General features: G+C 49.5%; 3 protein-coding genes across 14 annotated transcripts in view; 2 read left to right on the forward strand and 1 right to left on the reverse strand.

The window, feature by feature from the left end:
• Positions 1-184: 184 nt before the first annotated feature.
• Positions 185-5,414, forward strand: MANF (mesencephalic astrocyte derived neurotrophic factor). 2 transcript variants are annotated; one of them, XM_074836489.1, is made up of 4 exons: positions 185-347; positions 2,871-2,998; positions 3,822-3,963; positions 5,115-5,414. In XM_074836489.1, exons 1-4 carry the CDS (start codon positions 260-262, stop codon positions 5,297-5,299), a joined length of 543 nt encoding a protein of 180 aa, XP_074692590.1. In that variant the 5' UTR covers positions 185-259; the 3' UTR covers positions 5,300-5,414. The 2 variants fall into 2 exon arrangements, with proteins under 2 accessions (XP_074692590.1, XP_074692591.1); XM_074836490.1 differs by lacking the exon at positions 185-347 and adding an exon at positions 2,188-2,328.
• A 329-nt stretch (positions 5,415-5,743) lies between these two features.
• Positions 5,744-8,826, forward strand: RBM15B (RNA binding motif protein 15B). The gene is given in 2 exon segments (XM_074836491.1): positions 5,744-6,420; positions 6,422-8,826. Coding segments are annotated over 2 exon segments (2,766 nt in total). The 5' UTR covers positions 5,744-5,796; the 3' UTR covers positions 8,564-8,826.
• A 5,509-nt stretch (positions 8,827-14,335) lies between these two features.
• DCAF1 (DDB1 and CUL4 associated factor 1) overlaps positions 14,336-23,049 on the reverse strand; it is a 56,800-nt gene continuing 48,086 nt past the window's right edge. For 4 of the 11 annotated variants that reach the window (XM_074836497.1, XM_074836492.1, XM_074836493.1 and 1 more), the window contains 2 exons: positions 19,095-19,350; positions 14,336-18,841 (listed from right to left, as the gene is read on the reverse strand). In XM_074836497.1, coding sequence (XP_074692598.1) covers positions 18,654-18,841; positions 19,095-19,350 — 444 coding nt within the window. In that variant the 3' untranslated portion in view covers positions 14,336-18,653. The remainder of the gene's footprint in view (positions 18,842-19,094; positions 19,351-23,049) is intronic. The other 7 variants (XM_074836495.1, XR_012624741.1, XM_074836500.1 and 4 more) reach the window with 7 other exon arrangements.

Consider the following 23,049-nt stretch of genomic DNA (forward strand, 5'->3'; position numbering starts at 1 on the left):
GACGTTTTTCCCTTAACAAAAATGGCGGCCAAAGGAGGCGGGGCAACGCGCCGCGCGCCGGCGTTCCACCGCCTCCCCGAATCAGCGGCCGCCAACTCTCCCGTGGAGGCCGCAGGGCGGCCAATGGGAGAAGGCAGCGTGGAAGCCGGGCGGGGAGCGGGCCAATGGGGCGGCAGCGGCGGGGGGAGCCGGCGCGGGGGCGGCGGTGCCGGTGCCGGTGCGGCGGGCGCAGTGCGCGCGGGCTGCCGAGCGAGGCGGGATGCGGGCGGCCCACGGGCTCTGGGCGGCGCTGGCCCTGCTCCTGCTGCCGGCCGGCAGCCGGGCCCTGCGCGACGGGGAGTGCGAGGGTGAGTGGGGCCGGGCCGGAGGGGGGGCGGGCCCGGCCTGGCTGTCGGCCCCCGGGCCCGGCGAGGTGAGGCTGCTCCCTGCCGCCGCTCTCCCGCAGCCCGGCCCGCCCGCTGGTGTGAGGGGCCAGGACGCGGAGCAGCCCCGCGGCGGGCCTCGGGACTGGGTCCCGGTCTCCCCCCGCTCCGCCGGCGGAGGGCAGTGGCAGCCCTGCGCCGCCGGGGCTGGGGCCGGGCCGGCGGGAGCGGTTCTTCCCGGGGCAGGAAAAGTCTCCGAAGTCCACCCAAGTGCCGCCGGGCCGCGCCGGGCCCGCTGCTCGGAGGTGGCCGGGTGCCGGTACGCCGGCGGCAGCTGAGCGGCTCGGGGAGCCGGCGGGGGAGCAGCGCCGCCCCGGGGAGGCGCGGGGCGGGGCTGCCGGCGGGGCCCCCCTCCGCCGGGCCGGGGCTCCCCTCCGCCGGGCCGGGGCCCGTCTGTCCTGCGGGAGGGGCCGGGCCCTCCCTTCCGGAGGTGCTGGAGCCGTGTCGAGAAGCTGCCGGTCTGTTCTGAACTAGCGCAGAGCTCCCCCGGGAAAGGGAAGCGCCAGCCCCGGGAGGCTGGATCGTCCCCTTTTCGGCTGGGGGATCCGCTTGTCGGCTCTCGCAGCTCAGCCTCCGCCTGTGTGGGCCGGGGCGCGGGGAAGCGCTCTGCCCCGTCTCCTTTCCGAGCCGCTGACGGCGACTGGGAGCATCGAAGCCGGAGGAAGCGAGTGCAGTTACTCACCTGGACTCCCCCCTTACTCATCACAGTATTGCGTTTACCTCGGCTTTGTCCAACGACTGCTGGAGCACTGGGTGTCCTCTCTTCAATGCGTAAAGCCAGAAGCAGTGTTTTGACCGGTGATCTAAATCAAACCGGGCGCTTTACATATCACCTAAATACAAAAGCCTCTGGGGTGGAAGCAGCAAATTAAACTGCTCTTGCATGGGGGAACAGAACAGATTCCCCAGATGAAGCGAGAAAAACTTGAAGTGGGGCTGTAGTAACTGGCTGGGAGTTTCTGGTACTAATGCTCACCCCTTCCCCCTTTTTGTAGGGAGAGAAACCGTAAGACAGGAGGGAGAGGGAATATAGTAAACCAAAACTTTCAGCTGCTGTCCCAGCACTAGGTTGGAAACTGGTTTCTCCTGTACTGTAGTCATGGGTACCACTGCCTGCAGCATCTCTATTCTTTCCAAAGGTTTTCACTTCCAAACAGCGCACAGTGGACATCAGTGTGTGTCTGTGACAGGGGACAAACTGATGTAAGGTAAATGATGGTGGTGTATGTGTACAAAAAACGTTTTCCTAAATGGCCCGGCTTATAATTCTAGTTTTAATATAATGAGAGTAAGTTTCTGCTTGGTTTTGTGATGGTCATACTTGTTCTCCCGTATTTGCCCATGTCCTGTGCCATTTCAGAATACAAGTGGCTAATGACAATAATCTTTGCCGATCCCTTCTGCTGGGGTAAACAAATCCCACAAAAGACATAGCTCATACCCCTCCTCTAGAGGCAGGCCAGTGCCTGGCAGTTGTCTCACCTCTGAAAGTGGTGAGAATCCACAGGTCCTGCTGCAGGAATTGGTGGGGCCGCAGGGCTCTTGGTCCAGGCGACGCTGATGTTCACAGGCGAGTTGTGTGAGCAGCAGAATGAGCGAAATCTGACACTCGGCAAACTCCAGTGTCTCTCTTGCACAGACCCTGCGTGCTGCAGTAACCGTAGCTGTGTGCCCTCCCCAGTGACGCGCGGGTGTCTGGAGTGTCTGCGGAGTGAACGCTGCCGAAGGGGCTAAGTTGACTAAGTTGTACGTGCCCTTCCCACAGGCAGGAGCTTGGATCTGTCCTCTCAACTGCCGGTGCGCTTGTGGGAGTTTCATTCTCTTTAAGACTCTTCCCTCTTTCAATCTGAAACCGATTCAGAAGCTTGTGGGAATGAAGAGAGGAGAGACACGCCAAGTGGACATAGTGTGTGATCACATAATTTCTTTTTCTCTTGGAAATAACTTACCTACGAACTGAACCAACTTGATAATCAGTGATACCGTATTGCTAAAAACAGCACACGTGGAGTCTGTAATGGGATTCTATAGAGAGAGTTGGTTTTCAATCAGAACTGGTTTTGAAGCCTGTGGTCTGACAAGTTGCTTCCCAAAGCAGCAAGAATAAGACAGTAAATTAAGTTTACATTTTTGTGCAGGCACTGTTTTGTCTTGCATCCTTCAGCTGAATCCTGCTGCTCACTCAGGACACTGTACAGAAGCCACTGGACACTTCCATGGATCTGGTTGCTCACATTATCAAAACCCACCAAAAATACCAAAGCATATTGTTGATTCACGTGTGCTGTGAAAGACTTACTGAAATAATGTGTGAAGTTACTGACCGCTAATGCAGCTTCTAGAAGTTCTTTTCTCCAAATCCCTTATTCAGTTTCCCTACAAGTGCCCTCTAAGAGCTGCCACAAGATTACTGCAGTAACAGATAACTCCGTCCATCTTCCCTTCCAGTGTGTGTCACGTTCCTGGGAAGGTTCTACCAGAGTCTAAAGGACAACGACATTGAATTCACACCTGCCAGTATTGAAAAGGAGCTCTTGAAATCCTGCAAAGAAGCAAAAGGCAAAGAGAACCGCCTGGTAAGTAGCAGTGGTCAATGATACTTGCCTCTGGGGGCAAGTAGAGCTGTAGAATACTCGGCAAACGAGGGGAAACTAGTGCTTCTGAGTTGGTATGATATGGCTTCCTGGGGGCTGTTCTTCCTAGCTCTGTGGCCACAACTGGTCCTGTATTTTTTATAAGGGAGGACTTGAGGAGTTTGACCTCTTTACCCTAAAAAAAAAAAAAAAAGTCCCCAACAATCTGTCAACAGACATCTTACTGTCTGACCTTGTTTCTCCCTGCTACTGAAGTGCTGGGGTTACAAAGCCTTTATTTGCTATAGGACTTCTTGTCCCTTAAACTGTATTTGGGGTGCTATAGAAGCTGTTAAAATGTTTATCCTCTTTGGCTGTGTAGCTGAAAACTAAATAAAAGAAAACCAAATTGCCCCAACTAAAAACAGAAGGCAATCTGCAAATGAAGAGCCCTGAGGAAAAGGCCCTGAACTCTGCTAAGAAGAGAACTACAGAGAGACACCATCAGAAATGCAGGGGGGAAACCCTTCCAAAAGTCTTCCTCCTTGAATGAAGAAGACTTTACTCTTAATCCAATTCAATTTTTTAAAAAGTTGAGAAACAAGACAACCAGCCTCAACAGCTTTAAAAGCAGTGTGATGGGAAATGTCTGCTCAGTACCCTGGGCTCAGAGTTAGGCTTCCTTTTGCCCTTCTGTAGCAGTCACCTGCAAAGGTTCTGTAACAGTAAACGTCTAGCTGCAAAACCAAGTGAGGAGAGAAGATGGATAGAAAACTTTTAGGAGAGTTTTCCATGCATCCCCACCTCATTCTTTTCTTCCCTCTAGTGCTATTACGTTGGGGCCACAAGTGATGCAGCCACCAAAATCATTAATGAGGTATCAAAGCCGATGAGTCATCACATCCCCGTGGAAAAGATCTGTGAGAAACTAAAGAAGAAAGACAGTCAGATCTGTGAACTAAAATACGGTGAGTTGCCAGCATAAGGGGAAATGCCCATGCTTTTCTGGGGTATGGGTCATTTGGGGTGAAACAGCATGCTAAAACTACTCAGTCCTAAGTTTTGTAGTGAGGTCGCTAGCCTAATTAGGTTGCAGAACCTGGGTTGCTCTCCATGAACACCCTAAAGAGTTCCATGGAGATGGTCAGGTAAGGTTGTTGGCCGCTAACATCTTTTAGCTTCTGCAGAGCCACTGATCTGCCTTGAAATAAGTCACTCCCGGGCATATCAGCACTACTGAGCTCAAATCACCATTTGGAATATCGTATTTAGGAGAGTGTGCAGTAAAGCTCATCCTGGGGAGCAGCCAGGCGTGTCGCTCCGGCCTGGGATGATGTCTCCTGTACACAGGGTTTGTCCTAGCTGCTCTCACGTTTGCCAGTAGCGGGTTGATAAACGCTTCTTTCTCACCTCTGGTGTCTGCTCAGAGCATTCAGCACTCTGTTTCTTAACCACCTTCCTTGAACTCTGGCGTTCCTAGATGACGTACTCTTCCCGGAAAGGCTAATCTGAAGAACAGTCTTGAAAATGCCTCCTTCTGCCTGCCTTCTTGTATCTCTGCCCTTATATTCCCCGGAGATGCCCCTTGGATTGTGGGCCTTTATACTTCTTGTGTCTTGTCCGAATGTCCCGTTGCTTCCTAAAGAGCTTTTTGTTGTTGTCACTTGCTTATCTTTCTTCTGAAATCACTCTGCTACCTTTTATTTATCCAGTGGAAGAGAGAATTGAAGTATTGCTGCTCATATAATAAAGGGGCTTTCAGGGCTACTGTGGAACTCCTACATCTAAGCTGCAACCAAACTTTCTGGCTTCTAGTAGTGACTTTTAGTGTTAAAAACCTTATCTGCTGCCAAATGCTTAACTTAGACGTTCCTTCCACCTCGCGGGAGCCCGGCACCTCTCTCCCTCTGGCCTTTTGGCTTCCTCACCGCCCGTACCGCTCTCCACAGCCGCCGCCGGGCTCCTCTCCTCGCCGGCTCCGCACACAAACGCACCGGCCGCAGCGGAGAGGGGGGGGGGGGGGGGGGGGGGGGAGAGGGGGAGGCGCCCCCCGGGGGCGGTGGCCGGGCCTTCCCCTCCCCCCCGCCCCGCTGAGCGCGGCTCTGCTCTCCCCCCGCAGACAAGCAGATCGACCTGAGCACCGCCGACCTGCGCAAGCTGCGCGTCAAGGAGCTGCGGCGGATCCTGGACGACTGGGGGGAGGCGTGCAAGGGCTGCGCCGAGAAGTCCGACTTCATCCGCAGGATCCACGAACTGATGCCCAAGTACGCGCCGCGGGCCGCCGGCGCCCGCGCGGACCTCTGAGGGGCGGCGGCCGGCACCGGCGCGGAGCGGGCCGAGGCGCGCGCCCCCGGCGGCGGTGGCTGAGGCGGCGCGCGCTGTACGGGACGTTTATTAAAGTACGACGGTCTGTACCGGGCGGACACGTGCTGTGTGACGTGATTGCGGGGCGCACCCCGCTCCCCCCCTTCACACACACACACACACCCCCACAGCCTGTCCGGCGGGAGCGGCCCCGCGCGCGGCCCCGCCAGCTCAGCGGGGGGCGGGACTCTGCGGGATTCGCCCTCCGCGATTGGCTCCCCCGCGGTGACGCGCGGCCGGCCGGCCCGGCGGCGGGAGGCGCTCTGGGCGTCACGTCGCTGTGCGGCGCCATCGCGGCCCTGACGCCGCCATGCGGCGGGACGCGGGGCGATGACGTAGAGCCCGCGCGGCGCGGCGGCCGGAGCCGCCTTCGTTCCCTTTTGTCCAAGATGGCGGCGGCCGCCGGAGGCGTCTCCTGAGCCGCGGGCCCCGGCGCCATGAAGCGGGGCAGCGAACGGGACTCCAGCCCGCCGGGGGCTGGGGGAGGCCGCGCCGCCGCCGCCAAGCGGCCCCGCGAACGCGAACGCGAGAGCAGCAGCCGGCGCGGCCCACACCGGAGCTCGGGCGCCTCCCGCAGCAGCCGGGACAAGTCCACGCCCGGCGGCGGCAGCGGCGGAGGCGGCGGCACCACCAGCGGCGGCAGCGGCGGCGGCGGCTCCAGCTCCCGCAGCCACCGCGGCGATGAGCGCGCCGGCGGCGGCGGCGGCGGCGGCGGCGACTCGAACCACCGCCCGGCGGGGAGCGGCTCGGCCTCGGGCGCCCGCGGCGGCAGCCAGGCCGCCCCCTCGTCCTCCTCCTCCTCCTCTTCGTCGTCCCGAGCGCTCGGCGTGCCCAAGGCCAAGGCCCTGCCGGGCGCCGTGGTGGCCCCCTCGCTGCTGCTGGCCGGGCCGCCGCCGGGCGCCGCGCCCTCGCTGCTGCTGGCGCCGCTGGGGGGCTCGGCGGGCCTGGCCGGGGAGCCGCCCGGCTCCTGTGAGTACAAGACGCTGCTGGTGAGCGGGCTGAGCGCGGCCCTGCCCGACCAGCTGCTGGAGGACGGCCTGTTCCGCCTCTTCCAGCGCTTCGCGGGGGGGGGGCGCCGGGGACATCAGTGTCAAACTCTCCCACACACCCGAGCTCGGCCGCGTTGCCTACGTCAACTTCCGACACCCCGGGGATGCCCGCGACGCCCGCCGGCACGCCCGGGCTCGGCAGCTGCTTCTCTACGATCGGCCCCTCAAGGTGGAGCCGGTATATCTGCGCGGGGGCCGGAGGAGCCGCACGCCACCCCCCGCGCCCTCTCCGGAGCCCCTGGGGTACCTGCCACCCATCCACAGCACCTACCAGTACAAGCAGAGATCGCTCTCTCCTGTCACCAGCCCCTTGCTGCGGGAGCCGCGGCCCAGGCACGCTCACGCTGCGGCCGCCGCCTTCGCTTTGGAAGCGGCCGCCATCGGGCTCTCCCGGGAGCGGGAGAGGGCCCTGGATTACTACGGGCTGTATGACGAGCGCGGCCGCCCTTACAGTTACCCCATTGTGGCTGAGGAAGACCTGATGCCAGAGGACGATCAGAGAGCGACCCGCAACCTCTTCATTGGCAACCTGGACCACAACGTCTCGGAGGTGGAGCTGAGACGTGCCTTTGAGAAGTATGGCATCATTGAAGAAGTGGTGATCAAGCGCCCTGCCCGGGGCCAAGGCGGGGCTTACGCTTTCCTCAAGTTCCAAAACTTGGACATGGCGCATCGGGCCAAGGTTGCCATGTCGGGCCGCGTTGTCGGCAGGAACCCTATCAAAATTGGCTACGGGAAAGCCAACCCTACTACCAGGCTCTGGGTGGGTGGTCTTGGTCCAAGTACTTCCTTGGCTGCCCTGGCAAGGGAGTTCGACCGCTTCGGCAGCATCAGGACTATTGACTACGTGAAGGGAGACAGTTTCGCTTATATCCAGTATGAAAGCTTGGATGCTGCCCAGGCTGCCTGCGCCCAGATGAGGGGCTTTCCTTTGGGCGGGCCGGAGAGGAGACTCCGAGTGGATTTTGCCAAAGCAGAAGAGACGAGATACCCGCAGCAGTACCAGCCTGCACCGCTCCCCATGCACTATGAACTGCTAGCTGATGGGTACAGCAGACACAGAAGCCTAGAGCAAGACTTGAGGGTGCGAGATAGGACTCCTCCGCATCTCCTGTACTCGGACAGAGACAGGAGCTTTGCAGAGGCAGACTGGGCCAGCCCTGCCAAAAACGCTGAACGCCGAAACAACTTGGAAAGCTACAGCCGATCGGTGCGTAGCCGGAGCGGAGAGCGCTGGGGCAGCGACAGTGATCGCAGCGTGCCCAAACCATGGGAAGAGAGGCGGAAACGCCGGAGTCTTTCCAGTGACCGCGGGAGGACTACTCACTCGCCTTACGAGGACAGAAGCAGGACAAAGGCCAGTGGGCCAGCTTTAGACCGCAGCCCAGACAGGGCTCGCAAGGAGAATCACACTACAGAATCCGGAGCCGAGAAAGAGCCGAGTAACTCCCTGCAGAACAATCGTCATGCGACTGAGGAGAAACCCCATCGTGAGGCATCCGATGCTCCCCAGCCTAAAAAAAGGGACAGCGAACGCAATCATCGAACTGGTGAATCGGAATCAAAAACTCACGAGGAGCCAAAATCTGAGACCAAAAAGCTAAAGAATTTATCGGAATATGCTCAGACGCTGCAACTTGCTTGGAATGGGCTTCTTGTGCTAAAAAACAGCTGCTTCCCCACCTCTATGCACATCCTGGAGGGAGACCTCGGTGTCATCAACGGACTCCTTAAAGACCATTCATCCGGCGGGAAGTTAACGCAGCTCAAAATCGCTCAGAGACTTCGGCTCGACCAGCCCAAGCTGGATGAAGTAACTCGCCGTATCAAACAAGGCAGCCCCAACGGCTACGCTGTGCTCCTGGCGACCCAATCCGCCCCGGCAGGGGCAGGGGCTGAGGGGACCTTCCCTGTTGTAGAGCCTGGCTTGCAGCGACGGCTTCTCAGGAATCTGGTCTCCTACTTGAAACAGAAGCAGGCTGCTGGGGTTATCAGCCTGCCCGTGGGAGGGGCGAAGGGCAGAGACAGCACAGGCATGCTTTACGCGTTCCCTCCTTGTGAATTCTCTCAGCAGTACCTCCAGTCAGCACTAAGGACATTGGGAAAGTTAGAAGAAGAACATATGGTGATAGTTATAGTCAAAGACACTGCCTAGCCCACACTGTCTTTTCAAATTCCATGTTTTCTTTGTGTGTCACACAACCCAGTTGTTTTTAAGGCCGATCATTTTGGTGGAGGCTCAAAACACCTCGACCAAAGTGGTAAGATTTTTAGTTCTAATTAATTTTAATACCATTTAAATAGAGCCCATTTTATTCGTTTTTAATATGTGACACTGTCCGCTGTTGTTCTGTATTTTTATTTTTTAACTGTATGAAAAGTTGTCAGTAAAGCCTTGTTCACTGATGGATTTCTAAACTTGTGCAGTATCCTAGTTTTTATGGCCCAGGAAGGGCTGGTTCCCTGTGCTGTCAAGAGCCAGAAGGTGATGGTCCCAACCCGTTTCAGTTTCTCAGACCCCAGCCTCCTGCACCTCCTCTGTCTCTATATGTGTCCTGCAAGGTGGGAGGGGGAAAGGGGGGGGGGGGGGGGGGGGGGGGAGGGGTCTTCTTTGTGCTGTATGAGAGACTGAAAGGTTGGTTCTGTATCTTTTTTTTTTTTTTTTTGTCCTGTTTGCTTTTTAATTTCATAAATTGGAGTCTTGATGCATTCCTGTTGGTTCTCTGTCTGAGGCTAGAAGCTTCCCAGGAAGCCAGCTACCAAGGAAGCAAATCCTGATCGAGAATAGAAGTGGGTTTTATACACAACAAAAAAATTTCAGTTAATACTTGGCAAAAAGTTTGCTACTAAGGAGTCAACTCTGTATTCAACTCTGTGAGGTTTGAGAGCACCCAATACACGTCTCAGTCAGAAGTTCTTAGGTAAAACAAAAATGAGGCTTGAGAGTTCTGTTTTTTAGAATAGAAAAAAAAAACAAGCAGGAGAAAAAAAAAAAAAGTCATTTAAGGGGGAACCCTCTTGGGCCTGTATTAGATGTAGAGAAGCAAATGAAGGGCACAGAGGGTTTTGACGAGCTGTAGGTGCCCATTTGTGTAGTCGATCATGTTGCACTATCTGAAATCCTTCATTGAAAGATAAACGGCAAAATTTTTTTGCTAAAGTTGAAACTTGTTTGCAGGCTTACAAAAAAAGAGAGAAACACGTCTGGCTGAAAGCGTGTTGTGTTACCGCAAGTAAGCTATGACTGCAGGAAACTCTAAGAGATCAAAATTTGAAATTTAAGATGGGGTGGTTCCATCACCTTTTCTATCTGTGGTATGAGACAGTTGTTCAGGAGAGAAGGCAGGACATCTGCAGCTCTGATGGCTCAGTAACGTCAGGATGCGGTAACCAGTTGGAGTTAAAATCCACACTGTTCAGTCTGGGGATATTTTTATTTTTTAAAATGATGCCTGTAGATTTTAGGAGGCTTACAGAAAATTGTGTGGTATTAAAAACACTAAATTTTAAAGTTTCTTTAAAATTGCAGGTGGGGGTTCTTTTGTTGTGGGTTTTTTTTTTGTTGTTTTGGTGGTAAGCAAGTGAACAAAATCCTGGGAGAACCAGAGTCTTTCTTGCACCAGTCTCTCTGACTGAGCAGGCTCACTTGCTGGCAGCTGCCAAAGGCCCTCTTAAAACTGTGCTCTCAGGTATGATTGGTATTAAAACCTATACAGCAGGGAGCATAACTCAGTCTAATGATGCTTTTATTCTTTTCTATTTTTTTGACCCTGCAATTTCACAGTAGGGACATCGTCAGCTGATGATGTGTGAGCGGTTGCTTAATTTAATAATGTATTGATATCAACAAGTATGGGTTGGTTTGTTGGTTTTGTTTGGGTTTTTTTTTTTAACATTTAATACTGTGATTATATTAAAAGTAAATCTAATGAGTTAGTGTGATCATGAGGGGGTTAGTATTTCACTTGATGATGCATCTTCTGTACCCCAGAAAACTTAATTCTGTCTGTAAGGGCCCGAGTACAGCTACAAGGCCATGGAGGGTTTTGTGCACGGTGTGTGGGCATGGTTCAGTGAGAGGTGAGCTGGCTCGTCTGCTGGGAGCAGCGGGGCTCCAGGAAAGCCAGTTTAGGCCGTGGGAGCAGAGGAGCAACTGCAGCTCCCAGCAGCCAAGCCGTCTCCAGGCTCCCTGCACTGGGTACGCACCACGGCCTAGGATAGCTGGGCTGCCCCTGGTTTTACACGGTTACAGGGACACCGACTTCTTGTGACCGAGTCCCCAATGCTGTTGTAATGTAGACAGTGCCAAATGTCAACAATTGTAACCGTTAAGTGTTATCTGAAACCAAGTGCTATTAAATACCCCTTATGGCCAGAGTCATAGAGTGATTAGAGCTTTTTGTCAGAGTATCTACGTGTTGGAGATGTCCGTTCAGTCTGAGGCAGAGCGCGTGGTGGTGCAGTAACAAATGCCTGGCTGGCTTCTCGCTGGCAGGGAGCTGTAGCTGGTGCTGCAGTGGAGTGGCCTTGTCTGTGTGTGTGTGTGTGTGTGTGTGTGATGATGTGTGAATGCGAGGAAGCAGAAGGGGGGGGAAAAAAAAAAATCAATACATGATAAAAGCTGCCACTGCTTGATGGCAAAGCCAGGGAACCACCAGAAATCCCCCATCTCCCACTTTCCGTTTGAGACAAGTAAATAATGCAGGGTGGGGTTTTTTTAGAAGATAAAACAAACATTGTCAGATTTTTAATGATGAGATTTCTGTTCCCAGTGAAGTGGCTGACGGTTGGGACCATGTGTGCATGAATGGACCAACAAATCTCCCTCCTATGAACAAATTAACAGGTATAAAGGAGAAGTCAGAGCGTTTAAGAAAAGAAAAAACACCTGGGAGAGAGGCAGCAGCAGCTCCCTGACCTGATGACCTGAGCCTTCCCAGCTCCCCAGCACACAAGTGAGCTACAGCCATTGCTTGAACAGACCCTGCTGAGGCCAAAGGCTCCTGTCCTGTAGTCCTGCCCGCCATCCCATCTCCTCACAGGCTGCTTTCAAAACAGGCCTGAAAAAGGGTAGAGAGTTACAGCAAAAGAACACTACAGCTGTAACTTACAGCTTGCAAGACTTGGCCCTTAAATTGGGATGGGATGCAGTTCTGGGGAGACAGTACACAGGGCGATGGAACACCACAGTCCTAGCTGGGAGGCCTCAGACACATGATGATGGTGGATGATGGTGGGTATAATGGCGGGGGGAGGGGGGGCGGGTGGTGAGTGGGGTCTTTCAGCCCGGTACTGCAACAGCAGTAAGGTAATTGCAACAGGGTAATCGTTTCTGTCTCTTGGAGGGTGATCTGAAACTTGAAGTGGGACCAGGGTGTGAGATGGTGGATGGGGTGGTCTCAGAGCATTGAGCTGGAGTTGCTCCGTTATTTTTTTTTTTAAACACCCATTCATTAAATGATCTGTCTTACAAAGCCTCTTTTTAACATCATTTGCTGGCTGTCTTTGCTACAACAGAAATACGAGCAGCCCCAGGTGCCCAGCATGTGCATGCAACCAGTGCTGATGAGCCCATCATACCTTTTTACCCTTACCTAACACACAGGTTAAACTCCTGACCAGCCCTGAGATTTCTACCCTGCTGTCCAAGCCATGGCCTATATGAGATTTTTTTAGAACCACTGTGCTGCAGGGCTACGTGTACAACCTCCTAGGTTGCTGGCATGATGGCTACTCAGACTGTACTCCACGGAACTGTATTGCAGCGTACCAAATGGGCTGAGCAGTTACTCGTGGTTTGGTGAGAGTGAAGAGGACTGTGCTGACACGAGGGCACAGGCTGGTGCTGGGCTACTCTCCACTCACAGCACAGGAGTAAATGCAGCATCCTTCCTGCAAAGGCTCCCCTTGATTGTAGAGAATGAGGTGTCCTGCCAGCTGGCTAAGCCATACATTTAGACACCCCTTAGCCAAGGTCTGTAATGTCTGCATAGGAGAAGAAATACCATATGGCATCACATCAGCAATATGCTGATGAAGATTATAGGCCTTTTCCAAAAGTCATGCTTTTAAATAGATTAAATAATGATCCTAGGAGAAGAGGTGATTTTCCAAATGCTGAGATTTCCCCCCATCCCAAGTAGCTGTAAGATTACGGCGTGACAGACAAATTCCTGCTAGTCCTCAATTCTGAATCCTCATTTTGCACCCAGCCTGTCATTCCCCAGCACTCTCAAACGATGCCCTGCAAGAACAAAGGAGGCAGCCCGGGGTGCAGGCAGCCTCCCCCACCGTTACTTAACTGCAGCAGCTCTGCGCTAAGCAAGCGAAGGCCGAGTCTGCCCAGGACAGGCAGAGGGGGCTGCTTTAGCAGGCTGGGGTGAGCGGCCGCAGGCTGCAGCTGCCGGACCTGCCTCCGCAGCCACAGGCTAAGGCCCGAGCACGAGTTGGGATAGGTGTGGGAGGGGAGGGATGGCATATCCTTACAGTGGTCCAGTCTCAAGTCAAATTTATAAATAGAAGCTCCATCCTAGATGTTCTGGTTCTGTCTCTCAGAACAAGCTGGTAAATGTCTCTGAGATGGCCAGGCCCAAACCAGCAACAGCTGCAGCTGATTATAGCTGTGGTGTAATGCCAGAACAAGATATGGACATCTGGCACACCACCTCCCTCGGAGTAGTTGAGTACATGCTTTGTATTTTTTTTTTCCTCCTCCTGGGCAGCACATTTTCTAAGGTAAAGTTGCATAAGATGTTTTTTGATAAGGCTTCCGCAGCTGTTGGATGGCATATTCGATTTTCACATTTAATCAGAATGTGGCTCCAATTGCTGGTCCTAAATGCTGTAGTAATCGCAACTTGTTTGTCTTTATCGACTCTGTAGGGTACAATTATCCATTTTAAGTTGCAGCAGAACCTTTCTTTTTAATTATTAACAAGCAGCCTTGGGTAAACGTATTAAGTAGATGCAGTGCTGGAGGAAAGAAAAGCTATCCCTTCTCTTGGTTAAAAAGAAAATCCTTCCTCTTCAAGCAATGAAACCGTGAGTTGAAATGAGCAGAGTTCTTGGTGGAAGACTTGTTGTAGTGTCAAGGAGTGAGAAGCCTCCAGTTCCCTGTTCTGCCTCAAACCCTATTCTGAAAGTGGCTAAAAGAGAGAAAGGGTAAGAAGTTGAGTGGATGTTACCTGAACACCTGGGAATAAAAAGCACACTTGGTGGCCTTGTCCAAGCAAGCAGTGAGCACGCTTACCTTCCAGTGCTGACTCACAGAACTAATCTATGCAGTTGTGTGCTGTACAGTGAAATCAAACACTCAACTGCAATTTTTTTATCCCCTTCTAAGGGCAAGGCCTCTTGTCATGTACAAACAGGAGCACCTCATTTGCCTTCTGCTGGTATAGCCACAAGGCAGCCTAGGGAATGCCAAACCACACGTGGATGAGGAGGCCCAGTGCTGCTCCCGCCTTCTGACACACACCAGCAAGGTGGTGAGAGTTCCCTGCAAGTCACCGCGCTTCCTGTCGCTGAACCGCACAGCAGATATTCTGGAGCATCCTGAAACAAAATCACAGCCTGGCATCAGCAGCACCTTCCCCCTCCCACACGGCGCAGTGAGGATGCGGTGCCGTGCTGCCCACAACCCCACTGAGAATTCAAGGCTGTCAGCCAAACCAACCAGGCGGATTTGAACCCACGGGTGCTGCGAAATGTCCGTCGGGCAGCTCTGGGAGTCCCCGTGGACTGGAGCAGCGGGTGGAGCCTGCACTCTCAGAAATCTCACCCTGTGTTTACTTTGCCCTTCCTTATTGCACCGGGCCATGAGCTGCACCTAGCTGCTGGCTGGCTGAGCTCCTCAGGCCCGCAGAACACTGCTTTGGCACAGGTGGCAGAGAAATGCATGGCTACAAATCACAGCCATAAACAGAGACAGGATTTGTATTTAATTTTTTAATAAATACACTTTACATTAAAGAAAAAGGCCTTCAATTTGCAGTTTCCACACAGAGGGCAAGAGGGGGGGGGGGGCAGGGGAGGAAAAAAAAAAAAATTAAAAAACTTGAACCACAAAGGTCAGGGGGGGAGAAAGAGGGCTCAAACTTCAATCCCAGATCCCCATGTTTTCAGGAATACCAGGCTCTGACTAGCCAAGCCAGGATTTCAGCCTCCCGCTATAGCTGGAATCACAGCGAGAATCTCTGCTTTAAACAGCCTGTACTTTCAGTTACCAAACACCCCCAGGGCTCTTCCCAGGCCCACTAGCAAGTACTAACACCTCTTGCTTTTTTTTTTTTTAAAAATAAAATCATATTTAAAATAAAAATATTCTCACTCCTCAACAATATTAGAAACCATGATCCTCTTATTTCACTTAGTAGTTGCATAAAAATGCCGCCTCTTTTAATTTTAAACAATTTTTCTCCCCCGGACCTACCCCATGGTAACAAGGTACTACAGGAATACAAAGTTCATCCCCTCTTTACTAGAACACCTGCCTTTTTTTTTTTTCTTTTTTCATTTTATATAAAACTATTTCTGTTCTTTAGGAAAGAACTTTATACAAAGAAAATATATTGTGAAATATCTTCAGAAGTTTCCTTGAAGAGGAGAGTCATCTCAGCCTAAAATAAAAAATAAAAAAAAAGGCAGAGAGAAAAGAGGCCTAATCCCAGGTCTCTTTATTGTAGAGCCTCGGACTTAGCCCCGAGCCTCAAACTGACTCAAACCAACACAGCGGATGGGCTGGAGTTCCTCAGGTTTTCCCAGGAGAAAAAGGGTTGGGGTGCTCAGAATCCGTTTCCAATTTGGTCTCTGGTCTTCTGCTGGGAAGGGAGCGTCTCCTCCTGGCAGTCACTCCTCACTCATTCAGAGACAGGATTATGTCATCCTCCAAGTCAGAGTTATCTGAGCTGTCGGCTGAAAAGGAGACATGTAGGTTACGTTTGGTTTGTGGAAGAACACAGCTGGCAGGGCTGCTGGGCAAGGCAGCACATTCATAGTTACAAGAGAAGGCCACCACCTGCTTGAGACCAGCAACTCCCCAGCAGTGATGGAGGCAGCTAGCACCATTAGTGCATTTCAGATCAATCAAAAGCAGTTAGCAAACCTGAACCTGAGCTTTCCATCCCTGGTTAAAACAGAGAGTCAAGAGGAGAGCAGCTTTAGCAAGTGCAGTTTCTATTAGCTGTCAGTTTTCTCCCCCATGACGAGATGGGGAGGAGGACACCAGCAGTAAGGTACCTGCACATGAGCTGCCTGCACAACCTGCTGTGCACATCTAAGTGCAAGAGCTCGTCATGCTGGGGGCTGGGCAGATCTGGCAGTCATTCCTCACAGCTGTTATTTGAAAGCAAGCTTGACAGTTCCACCAACCTGATGTGGTGAAATATGACCGCTCTACAATGTGCACAGGGCTAATTCATTACACAGTGAGTTAGACCCAGACTTTCTCAGTACGAGGTTGTTACTGTCCCCTCACTCCCCTCTACACAGCACAGCAGGAGACCTCCCTACTGAGGGGAAGGAATCCATACGTTCACAGCTAGAACCTTCCTCTAGCAACCCAAAGGTTTCTGTAATAAATTTAACTACATTGGCACTCTAAGGTGATCTGAAAAATTGTACTTTTCCTAGTTTTCTTCGTTGTGATACAGAATAAAGACACGAAAGGATTTGCTAGAAGCAGTCACACACACACTTGCTGTTTATCTTAAAACATAAGATCTCTCCTCCCTCAGTTGTGCAGGAGGGAAGTGGTAGCAGCTCTGGCAGCAAGAGGTCTCCTGCCTTACCTTAAAGGTCACGTTGGCTCTTTTTCTTATGTGAATTCATTGAATGCTGCAGTTAACTAGTGTTAAAAATAGTTTAAAAAAAACCAAACAAAACAAAACAAACACCAAGACTTCCTCTTAGCCATCTCTGTTACACAGGATCTCTAAAATGCCTGTCAAGGTAAGCAAGGCCTTCTGGGGGGTTCACCCCTTCTCAGATACTTTCCTTAGGGAAAAAAAACCAAAACAAAACACAGGCAAGCAGCAGAGGGCACAAACTTTCCCCCAACCCTCCTCCCTGAGGATCAGCCAGCTGCCCTTCCACTGTGATCAGCAAGGGATGCTCCAGTCTCACCATCCATCCTACTGAGCCCAGGCTGAGGGGTCCTCAGTGCTCCCAGCACAGCTACAGCCATGTCAGGGGAATTGCAAAACACCAGCCAGTGCTGCAGCAGCTACACTCATGCAGTAAGAGGGAAAGAAGCACAAGCGACATAACAATCCAGAAACTCTGAAGAAGAGAAGCTGAAAAAGTTGTTGTTGTTGTGTTTGGGTTTGTTTTTTTTTTAAACACCAGAGGAAAGCTTTGAAAAGGAATCTCCTAACTCTTTATTACCCAGTTCACCACACAACCTTCCAATTTAGAGTTCCATGTGTATAAGTAAGACTGACTGCAGTTAACTGCTTGGTAGAAGTGTGTAGACCTGCCTGGAAGTTGCCATTTTTGATTACAAAAGAAAACAGGAAACAAGTCAGCCATGCTGCTGGTGATATTCCAGATATTTCTTCTACCCTATGTCACATGGGCTTTTCAAAAAGGACACCCCACTGGCCCAGAAACAAGCTCTTGAAAGATCTGCACAACGCATAAACTGCTTTGGACAAGACAAACAGATCTATTTTCCCCAAGGTGGTGACAAAGGAGGAGGAAAACAAATTTATACTTAAAAGTTGCTTCATGGATTATTCCTGAAAAGGAAATAAAGCCTCTTCTAAAGCACCAGGAACAAAAGCCACTCACTCCCCTGTTTCAACTGTTCTTTGAATTATTTTTTGAAGCACGCCCATTGCATGTTACAGAGGTTCCTCCAAAATACAGCAAGAGTCTGCAATAGGAAGCACTCTGAATACATCACCATGCCTCAGATCTGTACTTTGCAACAGTGTCAGTGCCCTTGCGACTTTTAAATCTGGAACACAGCATAAGAAAAGGAGAGGAAAATTTTAATTGTTCTTGATGGGAGAGAAACAAAAGCAAGACAGATGAAGTCCCAGAGCAGCAGCCACAGAACCCCGCTCATCAAACCCTGCGCAAGGACCATGCATACATCAGCCTGGCAGAGCTGCACTCCCTGCTTTAAGTTCCAAAAAATGCTGCTAAGCAACTTAACTGCCACAGGATGGGCTGGCTGCTGCTCCACAGCAATTCCAGATCAAAGTTCTGATCAAGTGGGTCTGTCCATAAACAGTGTACAGGTGTGGCCATTCCATGATACATAGTGCTCTGCAGAGCACACTGGAAATAACTGTCAAGTAGCACCTAGTTTTGTTACATGAAGTGTTATTGAAATGGCCTGAACTTCCCCTCCATTCTGTCCCTTGGACAATTCAAGTTACAACACTCTGGGTGCTCTCTTAATAGCTTCTGGCCCTGCACCCCCTGAGGAAACAGAAGTAGAGCTGTATCAAGAAGGTCCTGCCAGCTACTGGAACAGGCAGCAGTTATCCACAATCTAAAAACGTTGAACTGTAACATGCTATCAATGAATCTGAGCTATGTAAAGTAAAGGTCTATATGGCCATACATTGTATACCTACTACATTCAAGAGAACAGCAGACTGACCCCACAGGGTAACTCTGGCAATCTGACGTGGCCACATCCTTAAAAATGACTGAGCTACATTCTAATAGAGAAGAGGGACATGAATGAGCCTGCCAGCCACTTCAGTGCCAACACTGAGGCCTGGCATGCTTAATCTTCCAACACATTGGCAGAGAAGACTGATTCCCACCTCAGCTCTCAATCTCCTATCACTGCAGGACTTCAAACACCTTGCACACTACAATTACTCATCCTTAACAATCTTTTAACTTAAGGTAACTGCATTATCCCTATTTTACAGCTTGGAATTAAAAAGAACTAAGTGGTTTGGTCGCACATACTCAAAAAATTGTGCTGCAAAAAAAGGGAACAGAATCTGGTGTCACAAATCCCAAGCCTGATGCTATCCCACTTGTCTTCTTTCTTGCGAAGCTTTTTCCAAAGGGAATTCCTACATAAAACGTTCAGATCTTTCTTTCTTATACACATACATACACAGACACACACACTCTGTTAATTTTTCAAATCTCTGCATCTGTGGAATGCCAGAAAAAGAGAACAATTTAAATTTTATCCCAAAACTTATGTTCACATCAGAACAGTCTAAAAAAGGAAGTCAAGTCAGAAATGCCATGTTGGTTTTGCACTTAAGCAATTACAAAAGAGAAAGAATAGTACCAAAGACCAAAGATGCTTCTCTGTCCTTACAGGTGCAAATGAGGCAGAGAAGACAGGTGAGGTAACAATTCAACCAGGATCCCCTTGGAGGGCAGGACAGGCAAGCAATCAGACAAGGCTTCTTCACGTGGAGTTTCTTGGCCTGCCAAGTTCTCACACATGCACCTGGGAGCACGTGAAAAAAGCAGATACCTTCCTTTCCAGAACTCACAGTTGTTCTTTCAGATACGAGCTGTATTTACTGACAGATTACTTTGAGAGGCCACAGGTGAACAAGCATGGTGATTCGTGTCTTTCACACCAGCAAGGGGGAAAGTCATCTAAGTCATTTCAGAGAAGACTTAGATATTGCATATTTGTCAGGATATTAAACAGAGGACACAGTCACCTGTGGTCACCAAGCTGGGCACACACTTACTGTCTCCAAGAATCAGCTCGACTTCCTCATCTGCATCAGAATCTTCATCTTCACCCTCATCTCCCTCTTCCAGGAGGTTGGCAAGCTCCTCATCATCGGAGGGAGAAAAGTCATTTTCTCCATCCTCACCAGCATTCTCATTGTTCTCATCCTCCTCCAGCTCAGCTTCCAGCAGCTGGTCCGTATCTAGTTCATCAAGGTCATCTGTATCATCATCGTCTTCATCATCATCTTCTTCCTCTTGCTCTTCTTCCTCCTATAAAGACAGCAAAAATAGACCATTGCAGACATTAAAACAAATGTAAAATGCAGTTAAGAATAATTGAAGAAAACATACCTATAAGTTTTCACTTCTCCCCATATCCAGACATCGCACATCATAAACACTTCCCCACCACCCATATAAACATTTTTTCTCCACAACTACAGAACACGACACATGTTAGATCATTTGCAGGTCTGCAAAGTCTTATCTGCAAAATGCTGGTGCAACACAGGTACCACCGGCTCAAGCTCCTCTCCAATACATGTCACCACAATGCACTCTTCAGAGGGACATGCAATAAGACCTGTTAATCCATGGCTTTGTTGCTAGTCTTGTACAAACTGCTTTAGTTTCAACTGAACCAAAACCTCTACTTTGCATCAAACAGCATGCATGTTCAGTCTCTCAGTCATTCCTGATTTAGATAAGGTGTAAAATGTAGGGAAAGATACAATTAGCCTAAACCAATCCCTGAATCACTCAGCTTCAGGTGACAGAACTGTTTAAAGCAGCTCAGAGGTCTCATCTTTAGCATTTACCTGCAGATCAAGATCTTTCTCTATCAAACCATAGGAATTTGCATTCAATAAAGCAACTGAATTCCTCACTGTACAGATCAAATCCAGAAATCTGTGTCTAGCAGATAAAACTGAGTGGGAAGAAGCTGTTACAGTCCTATCATTCTTCCAGACAAACGAGAGACCAAAAGTGCCATCATAAGCCAAACTCTAGGAAGCCTCCAAGACTCAAAGAAAGGGTTCAATATACCTGCACATCTCCTCAGTCACACCCTTTTTCTCTAACAGAATGCTCTCATGTGGCAGGAAGGCAGCTCTCAAGTCATTCAGTCTTAATTGCCCCTTTGTTTTAGGAGGGAACACATTTTGCAAAATTATGAAGCAGTTAAGGTAGACATTTAACAACCCACTTCAAGGGTTAGTTTGGTCCTCAAGCTCTCCACACTCACACTGTGCTGTTTAGACTGCTGCATTTTCAGATCTAAAAGGACAGGAAAAAGACCTTACTGTCATCTCTCCAACCTACTTTTTCTTCAGTCAGTGCTATAAAAAAAAATCCACCACACCCACACAAATCCAGCATCTGCCATAGGCAAAAGAAACAAGGAATGCCAAAAAACCTGGGCAAATTTTATTGTTTCTTCACTTGCAAAAGGCAGCCAAGTCTCCTCTACTGGCCAGGAGTGCTGTGTTATTTAAATGGAGATTACAGTATAAAAGCCTTGGTTTGCTACATAGTTTTCTTTCTGAAAGAGCTTATATTAAGTATAAAAGTAAAACAACTTGTATTAAAGCCTATGCTTATTTTAGGCAATTACAAACTTTACTTTGAGTCAACAAGTCCTCAAATAAATGGGCATTGGTTTTTGAATCGTATACACAGTGGGAGAGGAAGTATCTTGCAGTTCACAGTTTTAAACTGCAGTATGCAATATTGAGCATAATTCTCCATAAAATATAGTGGAGTATAAAAACTTTTGCCTTAATAACCTTAACTTTTGTTCTATGCAGTATCTGCAGAGAGACCAATGTCTTAAACTTTATTACTCTATTCAATTTTTAGTCGTTTTTTCAGTTCTGAAAAGGCAGGAGAGTTTATTTTCCTTTCTCAGTCTCTAAACAACTCTGAAGCTGGAAAGGAGATCAATTTTAAAAGCTTGGAAGAATTAAGCCAAGTTTTTCAGTGTCTGGAGTTAGAGACACAACTGTAGACCCTAGGGGAAAAGTGTATTGTCTATGGGATTCATTTAGAGTCCGTGTAGCTGAAACCTAAAGGACTCTGAAATGAGTTAGGTACCCTCTTAGTTTCCACATCTGTGGAATTTCTGAAAGCATTTTCTTTCCTAAATATCTAGCCCACAATGACTTAAAAGAAAATGTCAGAACTACTGAATTTGATTATGTTTCACATTTAATGTATTTATTGGAAATTGAAATATTATTTTATCAATATTTTCATTCAAGCTTAAGGCAATGCATATATAGCAACATCATCCTTCAAATATGGAATGAATGAAATATAGTTGCATAAAGCTAAAGATTTTTTCTGGCTAACAAGTGCCAAATTATACAGAAAGGGTGTATATTTAGCTGCAAATTAACTTTGAAGGATTATACCAACCAGTGAGGAAAAAATCCGTTGTGAAAATACAAATAGCAACAGAAGACTAGAGAACTGAAATCAACGTTTCCACCTTTCCACTTTAAATTACTTAATCTGAAGTAGGTGATTAAAATTAGGGCACACATTAAAAAACACCTAAGAACAGTAAGGTGAGATGTAAATTATACCTGCCCTTGGTAAACCAGAAAATAGTGTGAAAACCACGCTACAAGTCACACGTGCATGTGACAGAGAGAGCATGACATACGCACAGTGCACGTCCTTACTGAGCTGAATGAGTGACACAAAACACAGTTCAAGAGGAATGATCTTAAGTAGTGTAAAACCTGTACCTTGTCGTGTTTTAAAGAACACAAACAGCAACCTGGAAAATGCGGTGCTTCTGCTTAAGTAACAGGCAATTTCATTTTGCACCAGCTTCTGAACAATCTCCAAGCACAAACCTCTGCAGGCACATTGCAATACTCTAGTCTAGAAACACAAGGCGAGATACACATGGCGAGATCGGTCTTGGGAAAGCACACTGAGCTTCTGCACCCAGAACCAATCTGTGAGACATATAGCTGAGAAAGAGCTGAGGAAATACCAGGTGGAGCCTAACACCATCATATGTAAGTGATATCCAGTCTGTTAATGGATATCTAGGCTGTATCCTCATCAGATACCACAACTGTCTCACATAAGGGATCCATATACAGATAAAAATATGGCATGCATTCCCAATGACTCATGCAAGCATACTGAGTAAGAGCAGTGAAAAAAATCCTTGTTCAATGTCACAAGGGAAGACAGGTAGAACAGTTATTCCAAACCATATCTGGATTTGTAAAGGAAAAACCTGCAAAAGCAAGCTCCTACCTACTCATCAGTAGTTCCCAAGAGCTTTGGGCAATGACACAGGTGCTGCTAGAAAAAAGAACCAGCACACACATCTATGCAAAACAAGCATGCACCTGTGCTTATATTCCTTATTGCAGTAAACTGATCCACAGAACCCATGGACCAAAACACTCCATATGACTTAAATATCAAGGAACTGGTTTAGCCATCATTAAGTCCTTCAGATGCCTATTCTTCTATTTGGGTTGTTCTCTGTAAAAGCTGCTTAGATCAGAACTTGGAACTGTTTATGGAGCCCTCATATTCCTCCTCTGCTTCCTTAGAGAATATTCTCCTCCCTCTCCAACAGAAGCCACTTCACAGCTGCCAGTTACCTTTACAGAAGGCACCAGGGTAGTATGGGTAGTATTCATAGAAACATACAATACCAGGTTGGAAGGGACCATCTGGTCCAACCTTTCTGGCAAAGGCACAGTCTAGACAAGATGGCCCAGCACCCCGTCCAGCTGAATCTTAAAAGTGTGCAATGTTGGGGAATCCACCACTTCCCCAGGGAGATGACAGGCCACCTGACCAGGAAGACCAAGTAGATGAGGCCCTCTATAGACAGACAGGAGCAGCCTCACGTTCACAAGCCCTGGTCCTCACGGGGGACTTCAACCACCCCAATATCTGCTGGAGGCACAATGCAGCAGTGCATAAACAATC

Source organism: Strix aluco, chromosome 11, assembly GCF_031877795.1.
Source record: "Strix aluco isolate bStrAlu1 chromosome 11, bStrAlu1.hap1, whole genome shotgun sequence".
NCBI classification, from domain to species: Eukaryota; Metazoa; Chordata; class Aves; order Strigiformes; family Strigidae; genus Strix; species Strix aluco.